The sequence below is a fragment of the Agelaius tricolor genome, unplaced genomic scaffold (assembly GCF_023055355.1).
Source record: "Agelaius tricolor isolate 1412-34295 unplaced genomic scaffold, bAgeTri1.0.p SCAF_62, whole genome shotgun sequence".
Classification (NCBI taxonomy): Eukaryota; Metazoa; Chordata; class Aves; order Passeriformes; family Icteridae; genus Agelaius; species Agelaius tricolor.
The window spans coordinates 1,146,996-1,174,193 of NW_027269322.1; the positions used below are offsets into that span (position 1 = coordinate 1,146,996).

The window sequence follows — 27,198 nt, forward strand, 5'->3', positions numbered from 1 at the left end:
ATTCCATTTCAGCAGTTATTTTTGGTGCTTTCAAGCTCTCAAATTAGCCTTAGAACTGTGAAGTCTGCATTGACTGACTCACAAATGGCAGTTTGGGAAATTAAAAATGCAACACAGCTCATGAACTCACTAGTTTTGGTAAAAATAACATGAGGTTTAAATAAATATTTTAAAAAGATAAAACTGAGGTTACTGCATTAAACTTGGAATTTTTTAGATAGTGCTGCTTTGCCTTTGGGATGGAGGTCTGTGACCAAAAGGGCAGGGACAAAACTCAGTATAGAAGAATTAGATCATGGTAAATCAGAGCTGTAAATTTCTTGTTGGTTTGGGGGTTTAATTTGATCTTCTCTTTTATATTAATACAGAATCAAGTCCTTAAAATTTTTACTTGTCCTTAAATGTCTTTATGCAAGGAAATCTTCAACTGTTCAAATAGAAATTATCAAATACCATTGCATTAGAGGGATACAGTGTGCTAAAAAGGTTTCCTTTGTTAAATTGTGCTTGCACATGTTTTCTTTATATGGGACATATTTTGGGTACCAGCTGATCTCAGGGTTGTGTGCTGTCTGCACTGCTGGATCAAATTATCAAATTATTATCAATCATAATTTTATTTATTTGTGTCCAATGCAGTCACAACACTTAGTCCTTTCACCTACTGCATTGAATTAAACATCTCATCAAGTTTAACCTCATTCTTGTTAGCAATTATGAATTTGGGGGGAGGGGGTGTTAAGCATTTTTGGAGCATGTTGTTTTTTTCCCCAGCTGGCATTTTTAAATTCAGTATCATAGTAATGAGAGCCACTGTGAGTGTCTGCGTAAAGATAGACTGAGACTCTTGGGACCTTCTTGAGCACTCAAGGCATATTTAAATCTCAGCTGTCAAGTGAGCTGCATGTCATTCTGCCAGATGTGTGACATACGTGGTTAGTCCTCTGAGGGACTGAATTTCCCCACTTTCAGCACACCTAATGATTATGGAGTAACTGTATTCTGCAGAGCGCCCATTTCTGGCTTCCAAATATCTTCTAATACCCTATGTCACGTGTTCTCAAGTAAGTTAAATCTGCCCCCTGCAGACTCAGCTTGCTGCACATAAATTTGAAGGAATTCTGTAATTTGATCAATATTCCCTGAGATAACACTGTAGTTAAGGTCACTAAGGAGAAACAACACCACCTACAGATACTGTATCAGGTTAGATGTTTACTTCAGCTTCTTTGGCACTGTTTACTAAACATCAATGCTGATTAACTTTTTTTGTTAATTAAACATTTACCTCTTAGGATTCTTCCTGTCCCTCCAACTTCGTTGCTCTTCAGCAGTTTTCAGCCTTGCTCTTATGGGAAACTATTTCCCACAGTCACAGAATGTTTGAGGTGGGAAGGGACCTCTGGAGTCCATCTGGTCCAACTCCTCTGCTTAAGGAAAATATCTCATGATACTTTATTTTCCCATTCTATCCACAAATGCAGATGAAACCCAGTTCATCTTGGGCAAGAGGAGTCCCCTGTGTGGGAAAATAATTCAATCTCTTCCCTAATTTGCCAACTCCAATACAAGTATGTTGTCTGGACAGGGGTGAAAAAAGGTTCCACGATCTCAGGTCCATCACTTCCCCAAAAGACTAAAAGCTCTCCAAGACTTGAGGTAGATATAAAGGAAACTCTGGTATTTCTGACACCTCTTCTTTAAAGGAGCAAACCAAGCATTAAAGAGATAAGGTAACTATAACCAAATAGAATGACCCAATGAAATGTTTCATCTTCAGTACCAAACAGTGGCAGCAGTGAGTCAACAGTGTAAATAGCAGTGGGGATGGAGCCCCCCCAGCTGATCATGAAGCATAACAGGACAGGACAGTGACTAAAGCTCTAATTTCAGCAAGCCTGGCCCAAGGATTTCAGTCAGTGCCTAATGAAATGCTTCCTGGGTAACAGCTATGAAATGAGTTTAATTAAATAATAATTAAATCAGGCTTTAAGTGTAAAGCAGCTGCAAAAAAGTCTGAGAGATACTTTGTGCAACAGGAGAGTAAATCAGGTGTCCCATGTGCCATAGAGAATGTGAAGTTAGTTTTATTTAGAGAGTGCTCAGCACTGTACCAGGATCAGGTACATCAGTGTTATTCAGCATCTCAGATGAGGATGTAGCCTGTCATCTCAGCTTCCCATTCATCTCCCAGATTGTTCTATGACTGTTGAAGGAACAAAATTTTCTGGCACCTTTTTTAGGGCTGATGCAATCTAGTATCATGAGGAAAGGGCTCTGTTGGCTTGAAGCATGCAAAGAGATTTTATATTGAATCATCAAGACTGTGGGTGGTATGATTTTACCTGTTCCACTGTCTTCCTGCAGTGAATCTGGCAGGTGCAAGTCACAGGCTGAGTTGTGCTGGAGACTGACAAATTTCTGCTCTGAGATTCTGCCTAGGAGGCTGACAACAGTGGGCTTGGAAATGAGCATGCTGAAGGAATAACTTGCAGCTGACTGTAGCTGAGTCCTCCAGGTGTGTAGCTAGGGGAGATCTGGACCAACAGTTTGTTGGCTAAAAATCTGGTGCTTTACCTCAGTCTGGTTGAGTCTGGGGGAAAAGCTAGATACAATTAGTGTGGTTTTGGGTCAAACCTAACTCTGCTCTTCTGGGGTTTTGCCACACTCATTTCATATCACAGGTCATAACAGCCCAGCTAGGACAAGGATAGGGTGTGAGCTGCCTCTTTGCTGAGCTCTTGCACAGGCTGCCTGGGCCTTGGAGCTGTCTCTAGGAATTGAGAGGGTCACTGTCCTCTCTCTGTACAGTTTGGGGTGCAGACATGGGGCAGAACTGCACTGGTGGTGTCTCCCCAAGGCAGTGTCCTAGCACAGCATTGCTGTGGGCATGGTCCAGTGTCCCCTGGGAAGGAGGGGACAATTCCATTCCACTAATTATTAATTAATTCCCAAACCAATATTTCTCCAGAGCATGCCCCTGCCCTCTGAGGGAACATCTAGCCCTAGAGGGCCTGTGTAGGGCCATAGATTTGGGCTTTAGGGACAATCTGCACAAAATAATACAAATCACTAAATAGTTTATTGTACACTAGACAATTGTAATAATCCTTACTAGTGTTTCTATTCATATGCAAATTAAGAAGCTAACAGTAGGCATTGTTGTTGGTTTAGAACAATCAAAAGGATATTGTAAAATTAATTTACTTAAAAGAGTCTTGAAAGAACTATTATTTATATTGTGAATATTCAGTGACTTTTAATTATGAGTGACTGATGTGCCTAGTTTTTGTATTAATTCTAAACAGCAAGACAGCAGGCTTTTTCTTTTCTTTAAGTCTGTGTCCTGTTGATACTGTTATGGGATAATCTACTTCAGATATTAAAATAAAACCTCCAAAGGCATGCAGAAAATACAGGGAAAAACCTGACATAATCTGTCTTTGGTGCTGAAGGCAGCTCAGCGTCACAGCCCAGTGGTATCTCGGGGCCTGGAGCTTAGCAGAGCTATTTTAGCTATTCAGTGTTGTACTTGAAGGTCATTTAAACATCCTGGGTTTAGAGCTGTTGGTTTTATTTTGCTGCCTGATCCATCTGATAAGCTGCTAGTCAGAAATCTGAGCCTCTTCTGCTTAGCGCGTGAAGGCCTGAGTTTATATCTAGCCTTCACTGCATAACTGAGTGGCCTAGAAATGAAATTAAATTAAATGAATGAAAATGGGGGGATATATCTTACCATTTGCATTATTAAGCAACATGCCTTTGCATATCACAGTATTTGCAGTTTCATTTCTTGCCAAGGTTTACAGCCTGATTTGTGCAAAGGGCACAACACAGAGTTGGGAACATTTGCAGGTGTAAGAGAAGTGAAGCTCGCTCAGCCAAGCACAGTAAGGATTCCCTCACTGTGCTTGGCTGAGGCAGGCAGCTCAGGCAGTTGAATTAATGTCCTCCTTGACATCAAAGCACTTTTCTCCTTTTTGAACTGCTTTGTTTGTTTATTTGTTCCTAGTTCAGAAAATCTTTTAAGACTTAAATATTCATGGTAAGAAATCTTGGTGTATAGTTGCTTCTAGGGGCATTCTTCTTTTCCATCTTTCCATTAAAAATGCCATTAGCACAAAAAGTACATTTAAGTGATAGAAATGTATTAGGTGATGCTTTTCTTTGCCCTTCTTTTGGGTGCCGGAAGAGCAGAATAAAAGAGGAATCTCTGGGATATGAGCACACTATTCCAGCCCGAGACACATCTCAATCTGACTTGCAGAGCCTTGTGAACTTGGCAATTTATTCATGAACACAGGCAGGATTGAAGCTCCAGCTTCTGCATGAGGTCATAGTGTGCAGGATCCTCATTTAAATTTTAGGTGTGACTTCTTTCTCTGAGTGCCATTTGCTGCCACCCTAAAAACAGTGGAGCCAGTCCTTCAAGGCATTTGGCAGGCAGGGAAAGTGCCTATTCTAGTAAGGCACATATATTTTTCCACTCGCCTTGGAAAGCTTAAAAGTATTTCAGGGAAGAAATTCTCATTTAGGATACAATTGGGATGGATAAAACTTCATGAGCTCCTGTCAGTCTATGGAGAGAGAGCAACAGTAAAGAGTGAAACAAATCAGTTGAAGTGATAGGCTTTATTACTTGAAATACATTATCTACAGCTAAGGCATAATATTTTTACTTTTTGTAGGCTACTGTGATTAAGGATTTGCTTGGATTTGGATGCTGTCCATTTAAAATAGGAGAAATTATTTTCTTCAGCTTAATGGACTTAATGTGGTTTAAGACGAAAAATACCCCTGAGTGCTCCCAGATGGGAACAGAGTAACTTTCCTTTGTTCTCCATGAAAGGGAAACTGCACCAAGCTGCACCTCTCACCCCTGCCTGATGAACAGCCACACCACAGGCCCCCTTCAGCACAAGCCCAAAGGGAAAGAAAGCCTTTGTTCTTTTATAAAAAGAGAAAAGCTTATCTGTTGATGACAGAGATAATCAACAAAAAGTGGTAAATGTGCTCTTTGCTTTGGTGGTTATCAGTCATGCCTGCAACAGCAGAATTCAAGCTCTCATCCATACTCTGTTGTAAAGTTGGCTGTTAAGTCATGTAAGTCATTTAAAGAAAAGCACATCACAGCACAGACATCAGATGTCTGAAATTTTATTCATATTATGACAAAGCATGCAGCTAAACCTGACAAAGATCTCATTTATTATAGTTTACTAAAAATAATGTTACTGAGCATGAAACTAGGCTACATATAGTATTTGTCTTTTCTGTCAATGTAGGCATGTATGACATGATAACCTGAGGCAAATAGTGCCAGGTTGAACTCTGAAAAGTGACTAATTCTAACCTGGGAGAGGACCACAGAAGTACCCACTGAGCAGCTCAAGTGGTGGGGCTTGATACAAAACCAGCTGTTTGTCACTGAAAGTGCAGCACTGAATGTTCTGTGCATGGAAATGCACAATGTACCTGCAAGTAATAAGCCTTTAAGATGTGGTTCCCCAATGGCAGTATCTCAGCTGTAAGACAATTCCTGAAACCAGGTGAGAGACAAAACACTGAAGAAGATTGTCTGTGTGACTGCTGTGCATCTGTGCTGAGTTTCTCTCACATTCTTGTGCTTGAACAAAGTGAAATTCTTTTTCATTCTTTTAGTTTTGGTGTTTGAGGCCCTCTGCTGCACTGCAGAGGCTTTTGTCCCTCCTCACTGCGTTGGAGCCCTGGTAGTGCTCCACACCATTGGTGCTTCTCATCCTGTGGGTCTCCAGAAGGGTTGTGTTCCAACTTTTATAATATCCACAATAAGACTTTCAGAGTAGAATTATTTCAGAGAGGTTAGGAGGTCAAGTGGGAGGTTAAAACTGCTGCTGAAGGAAACACTGCTAAAGGGACTAGGTGAGAACATCCGAGCTTCACTTTTGTCAAAGTGCTCTGACATACTGGGATGTTCTAAGTTATTATTTTAGTTTTAATTTGCATAAGAATTTTGGCATTGCCATTGTAACTGACATCTCTAAGCGGATTCTTTGGTTGCAGGTGGTTTGACATTTCAATTTGTCTTCTTAAAGGTGCTTGCATGAGGGTCACTTTATAAACTTAACTCTGGCCAATGAACTCTTGTGGTTGTATTGTTCTTTGAGGTGTCTCTGTGGGGGAAGAATATGTCCTTGCTAGTAGTTAAAAAAAAAACAAACAAAAGAGAGATTGTCACTAAACAACTTAGGTTAAAATGTGTTCACTTCCACACAGAAGTTTTAATGTCTTTATTTTATTGTCTTTAGCACAAAAAGTAACTACATTTTAGATAATTTTTTTCTTGAATTTGCATGTGTTGCTGCCAGTGTAGTACCTCTGGAAAACTGACATCAAATGCAAACATGATTCTAAGAATGGGTGAGACTGGCTCATCTGATCTTAGAAACAGATTTGTGATTCCTTTAAGTGAAGCAGGAGAAAGAATAGGCTTATGTGTAAAGCTATACCTGTAGGGAGCTGGGGATTCTTCCAGAGTTGTACAGTAACTACCTTCCTTTGTTCCTGTCACAAAATGATGAAAAATTACAGCACTTGTGGAACACAAGAGGAATTAAAGGAGCTCTGTATCCACAGCCATTGCTCACTGCCATACAAAATTAAACATGACAGAGCTGGATTACAAAGCAAAACTAAATGAATCTACAAACTGAAAACCTCAAACAAACAAGCAGGAACTTCAAAACCCTTGAGATCAAGGTGTTTGCTGTAGAGCATCTTAAGAGGGTGTGGCATTTGGCTGTAATTTGCCTTAACTTATCCCTTGTAGACAAAAAAATTAATCTAATTTAGTTTAGAAAACATAATACTGGTAGAAATAACAAAATTTTTTTTAGAAAACTCTCAGGTTATACCACTAGAAGAACCACTTTCTGAAGAGTGGTAAGCTACATGATACATCCCTGGCACTGCATCTTTTTTATTGTTATGCTTATTATTGCAGTTCTAAGCACTCCAATAATTACCCAGATGTCTTCTATTCAAGTGCTCTACAACCTCAGAATAAAACCTTGAATTGATACACTCAATACACCCTTGACTTGATGCACTCAGTACACCCTTGACTTGAAGAGCTAAAGCCTACAAACAGAGTATTAGAAACAGGAGATTCTGGGAGAGAGGAGAAGGGAATGCTAGGAGGTACTGACAGAGCATTCTTGGATTAATCATAAAAATTAAAATTACTGTTTTTTTTTTTTTCATTTTGAACATTTGGGAAATTCTGTGGAATGGGCAGAGAACAGTGAAGGCTGGCAATTAGGAGCTGGATCATAAGCTAGTAATACTTGCTTGGCTGATAAGTAACATGAGAAGGGTTCAGAAGGGCTTTGAAAATGAAGACAAGTGAGTTTAAGCAGTGTGGAAAACAGAACAAGAGGAAAGATATTGCCTTTCAGAAAGGCAGCCTGGAAACTGACATTAAGAAGCATACAGGGATTTGAAGTGGGCATGAATCTTGACATCAGCGAGGAAACCAGCAAGGGTCAACTTTAAGTGGAAAAGTTGTATTTTATTGCAGGAAAAATAGGCTGTATGGCAAGACTTGATGATTGGGAAGAGGTTCAAGGTGAAGATGTGCATTATATAAACACACAATTATCTGAACATGACTGTGCCCATTCTAATCTGGAGGTCTAGCTATGAAAAGGTAAAAAACCCTGCTTTTAGAGTTACTGATGCTGAGTTACCAAGTGCTTATACACAGATGGCAGTGAACTAGCTCAGATTTTAATTTGCCTAGAAGTCAGCTCTGCTTTAAAGGATGGACCAGTCCATCAGCATATGGAAACAAAAGCTGTTTGTTTCCTGGTGAGTATGGGTTGAAGGAAAAGAAAACAGGGTAAGAAAGACATGGGATTCTTTAGGAATCCACAAAGAAAACTGTGAAAGTTAAAGAGAGGTTAGTGGGAAAGGGTGAAGGAAACTGCAGATAGGTCCAAGTCACAGGAGCCATAAGACAACATGTTTTTAAAAAAGCAGGACACAGATGCCAGAATGGTCCTGGATTTTTTTGCTGCCCTGTTTTTTTGGTTGGGGTTTTTTTTTTTTTTTTGTCTTGTGGAAGAGATGTAGAGATCTTGTGCAGAGAAAAGAGCAAAACCCAGAGAAACATTAGGAACCAAATCAAGTAAATTTTAATTTATCCAGTTCTTGTTAATTCTGTACTTACCAGAATTAGGAGAACTATGGCAGTAAATACTGAGAGCATATATAAAACCCATGATTGACAGCTTTATTCAATTTAAAAAGTGGAGCTTAAGTTAATAGGATTTTTGTCTGCTTGTTTAAAATAAAACCAATGCAGAATACCAAAGTAGGCAAAAACGGAATTAAGTATTCCACTGCAATATGTGTTCATGAATTTAAATTAAAAAGAAAAGATCTGGCATTTAGTACCTATTTTCTATCAAAATGTTAACATATTTGTGATTTTAAGCATGTATTTCTAGCACCACAGTGTATTATTGATGGTTTCTGAGCACCTTGGTTTTATTACTATCAAATATTGTTGCTTGGAGTTCAGGTCCTAATTAGTGCATGGACATGAAGAAGAGCAAGTAGGTCAAATAATCAGTATGCTGGTGCCTTAATTCAGTAGATACAAATCTAAACACTGAAGTGAAATAGTGAATCTCACTTTAATACCATTAAAATCTAAGTTAAGGTGTTGCTACACTTGGTATACCAGAGCTGTCTGTCAGCTCTTCACTAAGGCAAGATTCAAAGTTAATTGATCCTCAGCATGGGTAAAGTATCATCATAATGGTTCTAAAGTTGAACCATCAGGCTGAAAACCTGCCTCCAAAACCAGCATGAATCTTCTGAGGGTTCACCTGTGGCTTAGGAGTAACTTTCTATAATTCTCAGTCCATGTTCTCATGTATTTTCTTCCTCAGCAGTGTTTTAGGGCAGCACAGGACACAGAGATGCTGTTGCTACAGGACAGTACAGCCTCTCTCCTCTACCACTTCCTACATGAATAATAAATGGGAAAACACTTGATTTTTATCTTAGTGATGTATATGTTTGTGTTGTTCAGAATGAACTTGGATTCTGTTGGGCATTTTCTAATCAGGGTTGGAAAGCTCTTTCTTTCTGATGTATTTATGTAGCAAGAAATGCCAGAATAGGAATCAGGAACAATACAAACAGCCAAATAAAGGCAATGGGAGCTAAGTCTGGATTTACTGGAATCCATCAGACTGCTCCTTAGCTGGAGTTACAGTCAAGTATGAATCTGCTATGAGACTTTGGACCTAGTATGTTAATATATTAATCCTGACAATAAATGACTTCATGGATTCATTTGGAAAAAAATACAGTTCAAAGATGGAATAAAGCACTGGTGAATCAGGCTTATTATCCCTCAGTTATTATGCCAAAGGCAAAGTAGCAAATAAATACTGCTAGTGGTGAGCATTAAGTTTGCTCATTATAAATGCAGAGACATGTACCAGTCTCCAGCGTGATTTCATCTGGGAACATTGCCACAAGGATTACAAATGGCTTTCAGCCTGAAAATTGGTATGTATTGCTCTAAACTTACAGTGGGGAGTTGGCAATTTATCCTTCAGATAATCATCTTGTGTTAAGTTGAACATCTAAGTGTAATTTTTTGCAACATGATAAACCAGCTCCTATGAATAATTTACTGCAACTGGCAACCCACTTCAGCTCTGAAGTCTTTATGAAGTCTGGTGGCTTTTCAAAGTTTAATAGCAAACTTGGATCCAAGACTCCCATCACACTCAAAGTCAGTGGAATTTCAGTGTTAATTGCAATGGGAATCACAATTTGACCTTTTAGGGCAAACTTCTCAAGGACAGAAGTTCTGCATGACAGCATTGAAAAGGCCAAAGCTGTGCATTTGTGTCCAAGTAAGCAAAGCTCATTTACCCTTCCCTGTACTCTACAGCATCATGGGGGGTTGTGCAGATTTTATCTTGGGTAAGTGTTTGAAATATTTTCACTGGGCAGAAAAATGTTGGCTGGATTACCTTGGGTTTAATTTCTCCCATGGCAGGCTTAGGTGTGTTCTGCACTGTGCCACTGCAACGCAGCTACACGATATGTGAGTGTTGCTCCAAAATTATCCTTCCAGCCCTACAGGAAACCTGCCAAGGTGATCAAGTTGGTGTTTTTCAGAAAGAGCAGCAGCACCTTTCAGTTTGGCAGGCCCTGACTGAGTGGCTGATCTGTACAATGGGGTCTGTCCCAGCCTTTTGGTCTGGCTCTGTCTGACCAGGCTGGGCCAGAGCTGAAGTACAGGAGGAAATTCTGTGGATTGTGCTTAGCATCATCCCCCTATGTAAAACAGAAGCAACCAAACCTTGTCACAGATCTTTAATATCAGCCAGGAAGTATTCTACATGCACGTGTAGGTTCCATATACATTGTCTCAGCTCTAAACCTTTATACATCACTAACTGTTATTTTCTGATTTTGAGCCTCCTTGCTCAGCTCTCCTTTGTGCTGTGCTCCTTCCATGCACCCTGGCACCTGTGTGTGCACTCTGCAGGGCTTTTCAGGGAGCACTAGCTGAGCAGAGGATGAACTCTTTGGCAGTGAGAGGGCTGTGCAAGTGATATTTCAAGATTACAGCTGAAAGCAGAATTTGTCTCAGAGGAGATGGGTGGAAAAGAAGGACCAAAAGACCCTTTGTTCTGAATTTAACAACTGAGATTTAGAGAAGACTGTGACTCCAAGCATGAACTCTCAATTTTCCCTCTTCCCTGCTGATTTATTACATGAGTTTGCATCAGGAGAGAGGGGAGTCCTGGCATTCCCCAAAAATGAGCAAGGGTGTGGCTTGGTGCAATGACAAATAAAGGGTGAAGCTGCTTCTCCTTACTTCTGGAGTTGGTCTGAGTAGCAGTACTGAATACAGCTCTTGGCAATATTGTAAGCTTTCTTGATAGTGCAGCAAACTCTTAGAAAATGTTAAGCTTAGAATATTAAATAGAAAAAAATAACATTGAGCAAAACTAACATTTAGCAAAAGTTCATCTGAAATGCATGTCTGAAGAACATTTAAAACACCTAATTTTCTCCAATAGTTCCTAGTCATTATGATGATTTCATGAGAATCCTGTGCAGTTCTCAACTACCACTCATTCATGTTCTCATGAATCCTTTCAATATCCTTCAGATATCTTTTTTCAGGACAAATAAGTGTTTTTCTTAAGAAAAAAAGATAAATGGTTTAACAAAAACAAGTATGCCTTGACTAAACCACACATTGTCACCTCATATGAGGATTTGGGGAACCATTTAATTAGTTTTAATTATGTGATACCAATCTCACTTTGCTTGTCTTAATGTGAAAAGACAGATTATTGGGTAGAGCAAACGGAAATTAAGTGATGGCTTTAGATAGGACACTTCTAGTAAAATAAATTCAAGAAAGCTACAGACTAATTGTTCCTTCAGTTGGATAAAAGGGTATCTGCAAGCCAAGTTTTTCAGCAGATATTAAAAATACTGGAAACAATTTACAAGAAACCCCCACATTTTACAGTCTGGGGGAAGATTATCTATGAAGAGTTTAGTTATGAGGCTGGTCTTTGAGAACACAAAAGAGACTGGAACAGAAGCCTTGTGGCAGACACCTCTGTCCTGCTTTGAAGGCAACCAGTGTGCTTCTCTTCAGACCCAGGTAGGAAACCTCTGTTACTTTATTCATTTGCTTGCTGCAAACCTTTAGATTGATAACCCAGGGTTTTGTTTTGAAGAATTCCTTTCCCGTCACTTTAGTCTGCTGTGAGCCCCAGGCTTGCAGGGAACGTTTCCTGAGGTCCCTGAATGCAGCTGGACCTGCAAGGAAGGGAGGCAGCCCGTGGCAGCCTCCAGTCATCCTGTCCCTGTGTGCATGGCAGTCACCCACCTGCTGGGAGAGTGCTTGGAGGAGAGGTGGCAGTGCCAAAGGCTCAGGGCACACATTGACTCTGACACTTTGTGGATCACAAATCCTATCCAAGTTTTTACAGAGTTTCTCACTGACAGTAATGCTGAATCCTTGCAGCTTCACTTTTTGAGAAGGTAAGTGCCTTTTGTCAAACCTAAGTGATTTCCTGAACAGAAGTGCTCCCTGCCAGGTGCCCAGGAGACATAGTTGTACATCAATGCTGCTGTAGTGAAAAAACAAAATGGTAAAATGCTATGGGCTAGAACAGACTAATGAAATGTAAGGAGGCTTATTTTGTTACAGACAAAGAGAGTTGTTACCTGGTGCTTTGGTACCAATATTCAAGCAGGATTCTTCCTGTGGAAATTCAGTAGCTCCTCCGGGAGTATGTGTTTGATGGTGATGTGAAAATCTGTGCTTGTTTTGCTAAGGAACTTGGAATGAATGCTGTAAGTCAGCATACAGCAAGTGTCTTGACTGCAGTGGATCAAAATAAATTTTTGTCTAAGGCTTAGTCCCTTGAACAAACACTGCTGTGACATTTGCTGTTGTAGCTCAAATGAAAAATCCAAGTTCTAAGTAAAACTTTCAAAGTTAACGCAACAATTCAGAAGTTCATATTTAGTGTTCAGTCATTTGGACTTCTAGGACAGTACTGGAGTGGTTGTTCAACAAATCACTGCCCTGAATTACTGCAGAATTTCTGTCCTGTTGTGTTGGTTGATTGCAATGTTTGCAGTATTGTAGAACAAATGTGCCAGTGAAATGCATTTCACCTGTATCTTTTCAAGTGTTTTAAACAAGAGTGCCTCAATTGTCCATTTTGTGCTGAAGTGCACTGCAAAACAGCTTGTGTGCTTGTTGATGCTTCTTAAAGAAGGAGGATGTATTTAACAGCTTGTTTAAATGACAAGTGCAAGCTGTGTGTTTATACAGCTACAGGATGTTAAAGCATGAGCATAGTTTTAATCTGTAAGGCCATACTTTACCTGAAGGTCAAGTTAAAATATGTTCAAAAAAAGGCAGAGTGTGCATAGCTAACATGTACATTTTGAGAGGGTAATTCAGTTCATGTAACTCAGGTAATCTCCTATGGCCTGCTCCAGACAACTAATTTGTGTACCATCCTTAAACAAAAAAACCTCAAACAAAACAAAACAAACCCCAAAAAACCAAACAAAACCCCAAAACAAAACAAACCTTCAAAAAGTATTTTGGAAAATGCAAATAAGCAAATAGAAACAGGAAGGTCTTGTATGAAAGCAATAAAGTATTTTGAATATATGAAACTGTTTAAAGGGATGCTTTACCATGGTTTCATGTTTAGTAGCTTTAGGTTTCAGACTAGAACAGTAATCAGTAATAGTTAGCTCTCTTTTACCAAATGGATCTCCTCCCTTCATCCCAACAGTTATTATTGTGTTCTCTCTGTGCAGGGACTGTTTAAGTCTCAGAGTGGGGGAGAGGAACCAGGGGCTGTTGGTAGGTTTTAAGAAAAGTTTTCTGGCTAAGTGCAACATAAACCAGTGCCTTCCTGTTGGCTAACATGCTGCTCAAATTGAATTTTTAGAAGTTGTGTGGTTTTAATTTGATTCCTCCAGTAGAAAAAGATAGCAGTCAAGCTGCAAGATTGTTAAATTCTGAAGTGAAATAAGAAATGGACTTATTGTATAAGAGACTAAAATGTTTGTAATGATACATAGAACAGTTAAATATTGTCCACATTACTGGATAAGCAAAGCAACATCTTAGAAGAGCCTTGCTGGACAGGCTGCCACCCTCCCACATTCTGTTTTAGTTTGAGCTTGTGCCACTTACCAAGCTGAAAGGTGCCTTTCCCAACACTGAGTGAGAATTCAGGATTTCTCAGCTCTGTTTCCACCTGGCCCACAATGAAAAACACAGTTATATTAGCAGGTAGGCTCTCTTAATTAGCAACCTGCTAATTAACTCTGTGTTTGATTGTTCTGCTTCTGTACAGTTTTGCCAACAAGCAATTGAGTAGTTCCTCCAGCCAGAGCCATGGTTCTGCTCCTGCCCAGAAGGAGGCTCAGGCTGAGCCATGGCTGCATTGACACCAGAAGCAGCTGGCAGAGCTGTAGTGTGAACTGGGTTGGTTCTGTCCCTCCAGAAGGTGAAATGATTACCTGCAGCCTTTGCTGCAAAAGGCTGAGGTGTGTGAGCTGATAAAAACAGCTCAGCAACGAGGGTTTGCAGGCACACTGCTTTCTTTGTGCAGACCTCAAGCCATAGAATGCACTTCTCAGAGTTACAGCCAAGCCTGCTCATCTGTTTCCAGTGACTGATACGTATAATTAAAAAAAAAAAAAATGCAACCCCCCTTTATGTTCTTATATCATGTTTTCTGTAGTGACAACATGCTGAAATGAAATATCCCTTCCTATTAGTTAAAAATTTAAATAACCAACAATTTCCCTTTATGTTTTCTAGTAGTAATTGCAGGTAAGAGGTAAACGAGCTGCAACAAAAAGTTCATCTGTAGGGTGTCCTAACAATCCCTTTGTAAGATCATCTTGATCTTTTAGCCTTGCTCGGTCACTACCTCAGTTTCTCCAAAAAACAATGTCTAAATAGATCATATACATGTCTAAAAGAGTTGCTCTTGGCCTGTCTAGAAAGTGCATTCTTAATGTTTAACAGTTTTCTAAGGCATCAGTTTTATTTGCAGGAATGTTAATAACCTGAGTTGTGGATGCAGAGTGATTTTGTTATAGTTCTTAGAGTTTACTTCAGTCATAACCATCCATTCTGGAAATGTGCTCTGCCAGTTCCTTGTATTACCCTGCTCTCCTCCTGTAGGGCATAACTAAACTATTCAGCTTGTCTCTGTTCAACCTCTTAAAACTTCCACTCACCTCACTTCAGCCAGCTCAAGCTTGTTATTGTTTCTGTGGGGTGAAAACAATGAAACTTCATTAAGGGGGCAAAACCTTGGCTTAGTCTAAACCATTAATGGTAACATAATTAACTTCAATGCAGCTCTGGCAGGTTACATCTGCCCTGGCAGTGTTACAGGAGGGTAAACTGGGGACACAGTCTTGCCCAGAACACCACCATTTGTTGTGGTTGTATTCAATCCCTGAATTGACTACTTACAGTATTCCAATTTTTAAAAATTTTATTTTTTTATTTATTACATGAAGCTCAAAAATCTTTCATCAGACCTGGCTTGTTCTGCTTTCTCTCTTATTTTACCAGAGTGTTCACAAAGGAGAACACTCACACATAAAACAGTTCACAACACCAACAATGAACAAATACCAGGAAAATCTGGGCACCAAAAAGATTCCCAAATACACCCAGCATAATTTCCAGTTTCCCTTTTGTTACAGACAAATAGAATAGTTACAGTAAATGGCAGGGACATTGATTTGGTGCTTCTGTCCAACTCTTGTCTGTTGTGACTCTGCCACCACTGAGTTATCACAGACTTAAACCTGGAGCACGATGTTTCCCTTTAATCTTTCTCATGGTCCTTCCAAGAAAAAGGTCTGATTTTAGCAAAATAAATTCTATTTGTGATTAGCAATCAGGCAATCCTGGTATAATCCTGTGTTACCTTCCTGGGCTTACACGTAACCTGCCAATCTGAAAGGGGACATATCCCCTCCATCCTTCCCCTTCTTTCCTTTCTTCCAGAGAAACCTTCCACATACCTTTGTAGTCAAACAGAGTAGAAAGAATTTGTATAACATAATAAACTCATGTGTTTGATCCCAGGTGTAATCCCTGAGGCCTTTGAGGGCCCTTCTTTGCTAGAAATACAGAGCAGCCAGTGTCTGTCCCTTTTCCTTGTCTCTTGTATCTCTGTGTATTGACTTATAAAATGTAAAACGAAAACAAATGCCTTGAAATGTGGCCATTCTGTTCTCTCTCATGCCTGTATCTGTCACCAGTTGCTAACAACTTTTTTTTCTATATAGTATCTGCTTCAAGTGTGGATTTTAGCATTTGTTTGCAGAAAACCTTAATTTATCTTTCTATCTGTCCTATAAAAGACTGAGATGCTCTGAACTCCTGTGCTGCTGTTCTCTTTTATTACCTCTCCAGTGAGGTGTTATCCTCAGATGAAATAGTCTAATCAGAGCTGATGGCCATATTCAAGCCAATCCCAGAGGGTCTATCTTCCTCTTTGAAGACCCTCAGAAACAGAAAGAAAAACAGAAGTAAAAAGTCGCATGATGAGAAAATAATCAGTTGTATTTGCATATTTCCTCTTAAATACATAACCAATATTTAAGCAGTTAATTGTTAATTTAGACCAACTCTTAAAATGTTGTGTTGCTTCCTGCATGAAAGGAGATAATTTCAAAGCCACTATGGGGTCAGCCTACTGCCGTTCAGCATATTTATCTTTGCCATTAGCTTTTGGGTGAAAGTGCTGCTTCTGTGTAGAGGCCACAAATCCTGTTTGTGCTTCCTGTTGCAGAATGTTTATTACACAAGCAGTCAGCAGCTCCACGTGGGTGTTCTGAGCCCCACCATCGACGATGATGACAACAGATGCCTGGTGGATGTCAACAGCAGGCCCAGGCTCATTGAATGCAATTATGCCAAAGCCAAGAGAATGAAGCTTTACTGGCAATTTACTCAGGTAATTTTTGTCCAGCAGCCATTTCAGAAAGTTTTAAAGCTCTGTTTCTGTGTTGAAGTGTGAGTAATCTGTTTATTAGCAGAACAGAACCAGATTTATCCTCACTTGCTTTGCACAGAGCCAGGAAGCTCTGTGCAAGTTTAGTTTTGATCCCAATGTCAGCTACCTCAGTAGGGTACAAAACTTGTATTATATTTTCTGAGTTCACCGTGAATAACTTCTAAGGCAGAGTACTGTTATGGGGAGTGGAAAAAAAGGTTATTTCAGTGGAGTCAAATGCAAAGTAACCTGTATGTTACTGAGTTACATACAGAACATACAGAAATCTGTATGTTTTTTTTTTAGAAGTAGCTACTCACAAATGGTGGTAGTGGATCATTGGTGATAACAGCATCATAATGAGCTAGTTCTGCAGTTTCTTTTTTAAAAAGGCTCAGGCTTTTACACATGAGTGTGAGAGAGGCAGAAAGAGGCTCAAGGAAAGGCTCAGAGGTGCTTTCACAGGGATGAGAATGCTGATAGGACACTAAGGCCAGGCCTGGTGTCTGCATTCATAACTGATTTAGAACCATAAGGGAGAGTAAAGAAGCCACAAAAGTTCTGGGGCTAGAAAAGGTGCTCTAACACTTAGGGAGATCACTCTGGTTTAGCTAAGAGGAAATAGCAGGGTGACTCAAGGCATCTCAGTGCTTCCACAGTGGAACACTTCCAACCATTGGAACCTGTTTTGGCTTCAGGGTATAGGTTACCCTGAAGACAAAACAGGTTCCAATGGTTGGAAGCCAAAGACAGTCAAATTCTCAGTTTTTCAAAGAAAGATGAGTTTTTCCTAAGGTAAGTTTAACACAGTGGAACTTTGCCATGTCAGGTGCTAGCACGCTGGTGAATCAATGAAATGAAATGACATTACTAGTCATTAGATGTCTAGTGTGAGTTTGGTGGTATCATAGTTGCTCCTCTGCAGTTTTGAGTCAACAAATCTAGTTGGGTACTCCAGCCCACAGGCTGAGGCTCACCATTAAAAGCAATTTTTTTTTCCTTCATTTAATTTTTCTGTAACATCCATGTGGATTTGCAAATATCTTTTCTGTCAACTCAATGATTTCTTTAATAGCCATTATCCATATCCTTTAGGACATTTGTAATACAGTTAGTATCAATCTTGGTGCAGAAAGCATCTGGACATTAATCATTAAAGCATAGTATTAGCTTATTTTGTATTTATACTTGAAAGTTGTCTAGGTCTTTAGGAGGCAACTCTCAAGCAATAGATCTTAAATCCCTAAGTTGGCCACTCAAGGGCAAAGTTTCAATTATATTTTCTCACAAATTTTAACCCTAGTCTTTTCATGAGGGGAGCCTCACTGTATCCATCTCTGCACTTGATTTTTTTATACCATTTCTAGAAAGTATAATTAAAATTGAAGAGTATTTCAGTAACATTTTAGCATGGTTCACCTCTCCAGTGATTGCACTGTATACCCCAAGGTTTTGGTGACAATTAATTGTTTCTACGCCAGGATACTACTGCTATTTCATAATACTGATTATGTTAGATCTTACTCTGGGGGCAGGGGACAGCAGTAGAAGACCTTGATAATTTAGCTGTTAAAATCTTTAAAAATGGGATTTAGCAGTATCAGGATTGTTGCAATTCCCTGTTCCAGCTACAATCTCTCAAGGAAGGTGCAGCACTGGTAAACCCAACTCTATGGCCTCTCTCTTCCTTCTGCAAAGGAACATCTCCCTGAGAGAAGTGAAAGCTAGTTAGTTGTTTCTTCATGATAAATTAAGAGACAAATGAAAGAATTAAAAGTTTTCTGTTCAGAAAGGATTTTGCTAAGCCAAATACAATTAAAATGTCATTATTGCTCAATGGGGTACCTTCTGTAGTTAGAAGAAAGTTAATGAATGTAATCAGGGCTTGCCAAGATCAACTGATGAACTCCATTTGAAGTGCACCCATTTAGCCTGGTGAACAGATGTATTTGTGTGGCCATCTTGGAAGTTCTCTCTAAAAAGACTCTTTTCATTACATCTTTAAAGCTCTGGTTTTTCTTTTCCATATGTTCAGTGAGCAGGACTACTGTGAGTATCATATTGATGCTTATATTGCCTTGAAATTTGTGAACTATTAATTAAAATGTAGATGCTGGTTGTAGCCTTTTGTAGCACTTTCTTTTAGCTGGAGCTATGCTTTGACTTCTCTGGGCTCTTGAGCCATTCCATGGGAATGTCTGATGGTGTAGGTAAGTAAAAATACAGCAGCACAAGTGGGGAACTGTCTGAGAAGGGGAACAGGAAACAGATTGACCACCCAAAGTAGGATAAACCAGCTGAACTAGATTTCCCTGACCAGCACAAAAAACTGTACTTTTCCTGACAGACATTTATGGTAAATTAGTTTGAATGAGGAAGCATTACAGTCTGAGAGGCCCCACAATAGTCTGTGATGGGACATGTACAGCAGTCTGGTTGATAGAAAACTGTACAGCTTTTAAAAAAAAATATCCTTCAGGTAACACTTTCATCCTCCTTTGTACTATGTTATGATGAGTGAATTCCACATGGCAAAAGTAGAAGATGGATTACCCTCAGTTAGGGGACTCCTTGCTTCTGTAGATCTATTAAAGAACTATTTAATTAATTATTAAGTCACATCTTTTAGATCAGAAGTATGTGTATACACACCTATATATATATATGTTGTGCATATATATCAAACTTTATTTCTTTTTTTATTTTATCTTTTACTTTGGTTTTAAAATTTTAAATTCCCTGGCTATCTTCAGTTGCAGGCAGTTGGAGTCAGGCAGCCAGGTGTCCACTGCTACTTTGTGGATAAAAATGTGGTTTGATGGGTAGGCACTTGGAGGGAATCACTGCGTCTGGTATCTTTGTCCTGTACAGAAACTTGCTTTGAGCATTCAAAGCTTGTAGTATGTGTTTGTATAATCAGGATCTATCTGAGCACATTTCCATGCTCCACAGTTTTGTACAGCTGTCAAATGCAATGAGACCCAATAAAATGTAGGCTTTGGTGGCATTCTTGCTTGCAAAGTATTTTCAAGTGTTTACAACAGTAATTATGTCAAATTATGTAAATTAGCCCAGAAAAGAGTCCCATCAACTGGGTGGTGTTCAAGAATTTTATTGTTCAGGCTGTTTGTCAAGTCTTCTCTTAAAGAAATGTTTGTTTTGGAAATACTTTTATGCTGGAATGTTTTCTAGGTGTTTGACAGCTCACCTAGTTCAGTCTGTCTCATCACTTTTTCATTTAATCAGAACCAAGTCAGAGCTTCCAGCAAAAAGCCCAGTAAGTGATCAGAAATTAGATAAGGCAGAGGAGATAGAGGCAAGAATTATTTGGTAGAAAAAGGTCAGAATTTTAGTAAAATATGATTTGAAACATGGTCTCAAGGAAGCTGCTTTGGCATCATGAAGCATGAGGAAAGCAAAACCTCAGGCTGTGAGCTGGTTTTGGCCAGGAGCAGGTGCAGCCACTGCTGGCAGCAGCAGCAGCTCCCATGGAACCAAGGGCTGGGACAAAGCACCAGCTCAGCAGCATTTCTCACTGTGCCCAGTGCCCAGTGCTCAGTGTCACTGTCCCCAGAGCTCAGTGTCACTGTGCCCAGAGCTCAGTGAAGCTGTACCCATTGTACAGTGTCACTGTCCCCAGAGCTCAGTGTCACTGTCCCCAGTGCTCAGTGAAGCTGTACCCATTGTACAGTGTCTCTGTCCCCAGAGCTCAGTGTCACTGTCCCCAGTGCCCAGTGTCACTGTCCCCAGTGCCCAGAGCTCAGTGTCACTGTGCCCAGAGCTCAGTGAAGCTGTACCCATTGTACAGTGTCACTGTCCCCAGAGCTCAGTGTCACTGTCCCCAGTGCCCAGTGTCACTGTCCCCAGTGCCCAGTGCTCAGTGTCACTGTCCCCAGAACTCAGTGAAGCTGTACCCATTGTACAGTGTCACTGTCCCCAGTGCTCAGTGTCACTGTCCCCAGAGCTCAGTGAAGCTGCTGGGACTGCTGCAGTGATGGTGCTACAGGGTCTGGTCGGTGGCAGAGAAGGGGCTGTGGGAAATGAAGGCCAGAGCACCTGGGCAGGTGAGGCCTCAGGACATCTGTTGGTAGAAACTGCTTGTGGCCATCATATCAGTCCTCTGATAGGATTAGGTTTGTTGATGTTCTGGAGAAGCAGTACATTCTCAGTGCTGCAGCCAGGTTTTTCAGAGAACAAATCCCAAATTTGCAGAATTTTAAGAAGTCTCTCAGTCTCCAATCTGATTTTCCAGCTTTATTGCTGATGCAGAGTCAGTTGCCTGCCTTACAAGTGAAATTTGTCTCTATGTACCTCACCTGGGTGGCAGTAGATTAGTTGGAAAGTTCATTTACCTCGTTAGGGCTCCTCCAGAGGCATAGCAAAGGCAAAAGGGGGAAGTTTTTCTTTAATTACTCTTTATCATGAGCTGTCCTGTTTCTGTTCAGTTGGACAGGGATGTGACCATTCCATTCTAACCAGACAAGCCATGCTCTCACTGTTTGCTGTTGTGAGAAATGCAACAGGGGAGAGCTCTGTGTAAAAACAGGCAAAAGAAAGGACACCAGGCTGAGCTACAAACTTGGGATCAATCCTATACAGCTGTTTCATACTTAGTTAATTTCAGTAATTCCACTTCCAGTGTGGTTGCCATAGAAAGGTAGGAAGAATCTGCATCTCTAAGGATGGGCACTCACCACATCCTTCCTGGGAGGGAGAAGATGTGCAGGGCCTGCTCTCAGCACCCTCCTGTTCCCATATCTTCTGATAACATTGCTTGTGCATGGTGTGGAGAATCGTGATTCTAGTCACTGCTGAAGGTTTCCACAGGATGTCTTCCCATTCATAAATGCTTGGAGGGAGTGGTTTATGCTATGGCCAGAAATTGTAGATAAAATTTGTTGCTGATGGTTGTAGTTACAATATGTATTTCCTAAATATCATAGTAGGAATTGCTTGGGAAGGAAAAGGGAAGACAGACAAGCATATTAATTACTGAGTTGTTACAGGTATTTCTCAGATAAATATAATGATTTAGATCTTATTTAAATAGGTGTTAGATAAGGAGGTCTGTTTAGCTGTATAAAGAAACAATAGACCTTAAAATTACTGAATTTACGTCTCATTCCTCCTAAAGGCTTTTGCCTTTAAATTTCTCTTACCCACCTTTATCTAATGAAAATAAAGGTAGTGCAGTGCTAGGTTACCCAGTGCCACAGCCCAGAGAAGCAAAGGAATGCAGCTGCACAGCCAGATTAAACTGGTGGGCTGGGGAGCAAGCAGAGGATCTCTGTACCAATTTCAAATGCCCCCTTGCTGAGCACACAGCATGCAGAAGCAGAGCCCAACACCATTACAGAGCAGCCAAATTGTGATGTCCACTCCTGTTTGCATCCCATCCATTAGCCAAGGACACCAGCATACAAGAGGGATTCAGCTCAGCAGAGCTCTGTGTGTCTAAGGGAACAGTGGCCCCCATCCCCTTCATCAGATTCTTCCACTGTGAGAGCCACAGGCTGGCAAAGCAGCATCATTGATTTACAAGGAATTTGTATTAATGTGGTATTTCTAACCACATTCTCAGTATGTCTCTGTAGCTTAAGCCATGCTGTACTGCTGCAGAGCTGTGTCATTAGGCAGTGCTGTTTGCCTGGCAGCTCAGAACAGAAAGGGATGGTGATCCTGTTAAAAGAAATTCAGACTTTGATCCTGCAGGAGAAATATAAAGACAAACAGAACCTAATTATTCCATTAAATGAGCCAACAGACCAGGTTAAGCCCTGTATTTTAGTGAGGCAATCTGATTTTTAAGTAACCAGTGTTGCCAAGTGTGAAGTTTTGAACCTCAGACAAAAAAGAGCACTTGCACAAACCCCGTGGCTCAGCATTGGTGTAGAGGCCCAGTGCATCAGCAGCATTTCTAAATTTAGGTCTTCTTTGCTGATTTTTTTTCTCAAATACTACCCCAGCTTGCCTGTACTTCATATTTGAACTAACTGGATAACAGCAGAAGGTATGATAGCTGGAGGATGAGGAAGCTGAAACATTGTTCTGCTTAGACATGACAAAACTGTGGTTAATACTTCAATTTGCATTTTTCTCTGATAAATTGGTCCCTGAATGTGTAACTTAATATTCTTGTCATATTTCAATATGACAATATGAATTTTAAAAGAGGTGCATTAAAATATTTCTTTTTTATTCATCATGGACTATGTCTTACTAAAAACCTATAAACATTTTTAGTATCATTTATGCAAAATGGAATGGAAAAGTACAAAAATTTAAATGCATACAGGCTTTCTCCATTTTGACTGCAACTTGACCAATACTTGACTGCAACTTAAATATGTAAATGCTAAAATGTAAATGCTAAAAACATGCAAAAAATATGGAATAGAAATATTACTATACAATATTGTGTTTTAAAAACTGATGTTAGATTTGCTTGGCAGTTACTGCCAACTGATGCTATATTTACTTGTTAATTATTGCCATAGCTAGTGGTAACCAAAATTTCATTGTATCAGTTCAGTTTTCTATTTGGAGTAATTTTCTAGCAGAAAGTTTGAATCTTTGCAAATTGATGTAGAATTTGCCAGCTAGAAAGTTGGTGTGGAATACAGCACTAAAACGAGCTTTTAGTGGGTGCATTTCAGATCTTTTCTAGCATATCACATTATGCAGTATTTACTCTCCTGAGAACCACATTTAAGCTCCAAAGACATTTGTGCTGAATTAATTTAGAAGAAAGTTAGCACATACCCATGTTTTTCGTTCAAAACAGATACCCTATTTGCATATTTTAGCATCTAATTTTAAATACCACATTTATTTACAAAGAAATTATTTGTTCGAGTTGCACATGATTCTTCCTCATTTCAGCTGTCCAGATAGGTTGCATCCAGCAATTGCAGATGACAGGTGCTGCCAGGCTCTGCATGGCATTGTCATGTCAGGCATGCAAAACCATGGCCAAATCCAGAATGTCTCCTGCAACCTGAGTGAGAGCAAGCGAGTGAAGGGCCTGAGTTTCAGGAGATCTGAACTCTGCTTTTGGTTCCTCCTTGGCATCACCACTCTCTGCTTGGGTTCTGCATTCCCCAGCTGTGGGAGGGATGGAAGGAGTTTTGCTGTAATTATTTCTAAATTCCCAGCTGAAAACAAAAGTCTGATATTGGAACCCAGGAAATTCCTCTGGCTGCCCTGGATGGCTCGAGCCCCTGCCCGAGGGGCTCAGAGACCTTGGCACAGAGCCCAAGACCCCTGTGCCTTTGATCTTGATACATAGAAAAACAATTACCAACCTTTATATGAAGAATTACAAGTCAAGAAAGTTTAAGTAGAATGATAGTGAGTTTATCACGGGGTGAAAAAATAAATTTTGGGGTTTTTAGAATGGGGGCTTGGAGACCCAAGATGGAGGAATTTGGGCGTGCCTTGTCCTTTTCCCTTCTTCTTCCTAGCCTCCACCTTCTGCTGTGATGTTGGCACTTTTGGATTGGTTTACAGTAGAAGCTCACTGTCTAACATAGGTGATAGGTATTGGGAAGTAACTGTAAATAATGTACATGTAGTTTTAAATATAAAAAGATAACACCACCCCAGGGGCAGTCAGTGTGCCTCTGCCTGTCCTGCTGAACGGACCTTGGCAGGCCAGAGGAAGAATTTTATAGATAAGAAACAATAAACAACCTTGAGAATGAGAAATGAAGAGCTCTGACTCCTTCAACCGCCGGGCTGGGAAAAGAGACTTTCTAACCCATCTCAGGCTCACTGTGAGCAGCTCAAGCCCCAAGACTCTGTCCCTATCAAGTCAGTAAAAGTTGCATCTTTACTCCCAATGGAGACAAAAGCAGGATGTATGTAAGCAAGATCTGGCTACCAAGTAATTGTCCACAGTCTGAGTTAAGAAGATGAGAAAAATGTTCCTTTGGAAATCAGATAAATCAGGATGAAAAAATTGACAAGAAAAGACTGTTTGTTATTCAGTGAAATGATCAGGCCATCAAGTCTGGTGTCCTGAAACCAAGAGTGGTGACACTCAGTATATCAGACAAAAAAAATAGGTTCTTTTCATTACTGAATGAGTAAACTGCACAAGGTTTGTGCTGCAGCACCAAGGACATTACTTTCCCAATATCAGCTATAATCAGATTTGTGTGGTTAGTGGTGAAAAAGCCATTTTCAATAACTAGACTCTATGATCAGAGTCCAGAAGAAATCAGCCTAAATTCCATGTTAGAATATGCAGATCAATTGAAATACTGGTGCAAATTCATTTCCTAATTTTCTTCACTTTGCACTCAATTTATTTCTTAGGCCCTAGAGACTGGTTTAATCATAAGCTTATAATGATAATGCAAGTAGTTCAGTTTCTGGGTTAAAATGCATTAAGCCTCCTTCTTATGAAGCATTCAGATTAGAAAACTTAGATTAATTAAATACAACACACACACAAATAAAATCATCATTCAGTATTTTTGTTTTCCAAGGGAGTTATTTCTCACAAATAATCTCATCTAAACCCCATAAACCTTTGGAAGTCCATTAACATGTCTGGGAAAAATATAAAAATCTTGGGTTTCCTAGTTGTGCTGAAAGGAGTTTCTCATTTATCTGGCTGAAGAAGAGTAACTAGGTATAACCTATGCTAAGGCTGGTAAATAGCAATGTGAAGTTGTGTTCTTCACATCACTTGTGCTATATTAGAACAATATTTTCATCCATGGAGAGAAAAAGAGAAAGAACAAGGCAGTGAGGTGCTCCTAGGCATGAGCTACAGCTGCAAGATGTGAATGTGTATAGGTTTGGACCCCTCACTGTCAGCAGGACATGGAGATGCTGGGAGGTGTCCAGAGAAGGGCAGCAGAGCTGGTGACAGGTCTGGAGCACGAGGCTGAGGGAGATGGGGATGTGGTGTTTGTGAGGGTCCCCAGGACGAGGTGAGAGATGAAAATCTGACTCCATTTTCTCAGAAGGCTGACTTATTATGATATGTTATGCTTCTATTCTATTCTATTCTATTCTATTCTATTCTATTCTATTCTATTCTATTCTATTCTATTCTATTATGCTATACTAAAACTATACTAAAGAAAGAGAAAGGATACATCAGAAGGCTTAACAAGAATGAATAATAAAAACTTGTGACTCCTCAGAGCCTCAACACAGCTGGACCATGATTGGTCATTAAATTAAAACAATTCACGTGGAACCAATCAAACATTCACCTGTTGGTAAACAATGTCCAAGCCACATTCCAAAGCAGCAAGCACAGGAGCAGCAATCAGATAATTATTGTTTTCATTTCTCCCTGAGGCTTCTCAGCTTCCCAGGAGAAAATCCTGGGCAAAGAGGATTTTTCAAAAAATACCATGGTGACATGGGGGTGTATAGTCAGAAGAAAAGGAGGCTCCTGGGGCCCTCATTGCTCTTTGTGAGGGGAGGTTGTAGCCAGGTGGGTGTTGGTATCTTTTCTCAGTGCTAGGATGAGAGGAAATGGCCTCGAGTTGTGCCAGAGGAGGTTTAGATTGGATATCAGGGAAGGGTTGTCAGGCAGGGGAATAGGCTGCCCAGGGAAGTGGTGCAGTCCCCATTCCTGGATATTGAAAAGACACCTAAAAGTGGCACTTAGGGACATGGTTTGGTTTGGTTATGAAATTGATAGTGTTGAATTAATAGTTGAACTCAATGATCTAAAAGGACACTTCTGTAATTCTATGTACCACAGTGATATTACTTTTACTAAAACCAAATAGGAAGGCAAAACCTAGGAATATACAATTTGCTGCATCACAGATCACAAAATTAATTAATTGGATTATTTACCTAATCCAGAAGACTGTCCCAGGCAATGATCAGTGCTTGCTGTTTCACAGAAATGAGCTGTTGTGAGCCAACAATTCATTGTAAGTCCAAGAGGAGGATTTCCTTCTTGACCCCTGATTTGCTCTCTTCGAGAAGATTGAGGCTTGATTTGTCTGAATGATCATCTCAGCATGCCTAAAAAGAGTTATAAGCGCTCTTAAAATTAACTCAGCCCATCAAAAACATCTAGTCAGTCACTGAACACTGATGTCTGAGACAATGAATTCAACAGGTTTCCTATACTCTGATAAATCACCAATAGTTGTAGCAAATTTTTAACCTAACACTTATTTTTCCTTAGAAGCTTTGTTTACCAGTTCCTCACTGCTATTCACAGGTATGCATACTTTGGAACACTAAAGGCAGGTTCCACTAATTTTCATTCCCCTACTAAGCAAAGTCCTGGTTTTATTTCATGTTACTGTATTTTGTAATTCCCCACCATCTGAATAGTCCATCACACTTCAAAACATCTTTGTTGCCTTCCTCTGTCTTACACTTTAAACATCTTGAAGCAAGCCTAGATCACAGCAGATAAATCAAGCCTGAGTTGTTTGCAGAAATAATTTGTGTAATCTCAGAATGAAAAAGGTGACTTTTCTGACAGTTTCACAAAATGCAATATTAAAACAAATAAAGCAAATGTCTCCAGCACTCCTGGGTTTTTTTTTGGTTGTATCAAGGTATTGTTTCACTACACAAGCAGCTGTTGCATGGCACAATAAATGAAAAG

General features: G+C 40.0%; 1 protein-coding gene and 1 long non-coding RNA gene across 4 annotated transcripts in view; one reads left to right on the forward strand and one right to left on the reverse strand.

Annotated features, from left to right (window-relative positions):
* The window catches only part of GALNT18 (polypeptide N-acetylgalactosaminyltransferase 18), a 232,945-nt gene that overhangs the window by 197,548 nt on the left and 8,199 nt on the right, over nt 1-27,198 (forward strand). The window contains exon 11 of one of the 2 annotated variants that reach the window (XM_071456589.1): nt 16,395-16,559. The exons of the other annotated variant lie outside the window; for it this stretch is intronic. Within the exon in view, the coding sequence (XP_071312690.1) occupies nt 16,395-16,559 (165 nt within the window). The remainder of the gene's footprint in view (nt 1-16,394; nt 16,560-27,198) is intronic. 2 annotated transcript variants of the gene reach the window in all.
* Nucleotides 4,618-26,596, reverse strand: LOC139605249 (uncharacterized). 2 transcript variants are annotated; one of them, XR_011684299.1, is made up of 6 exons: nt 26,427-26,596; nt 21,293-21,550; nt 16,008-16,106; nt 14,821-14,853; nt 13,763-13,826; nt 4,618-6,176 (listed from the first exon to the last, which is right to left on the reverse strand). It is a non-coding gene; the product is annotated as an uncharacterized lncRNA (long non-coding RNA). The 2 variants fall into 2 exon arrangements; XR_011684298.1 differs by lacking the exon at nt 14,821-14,853.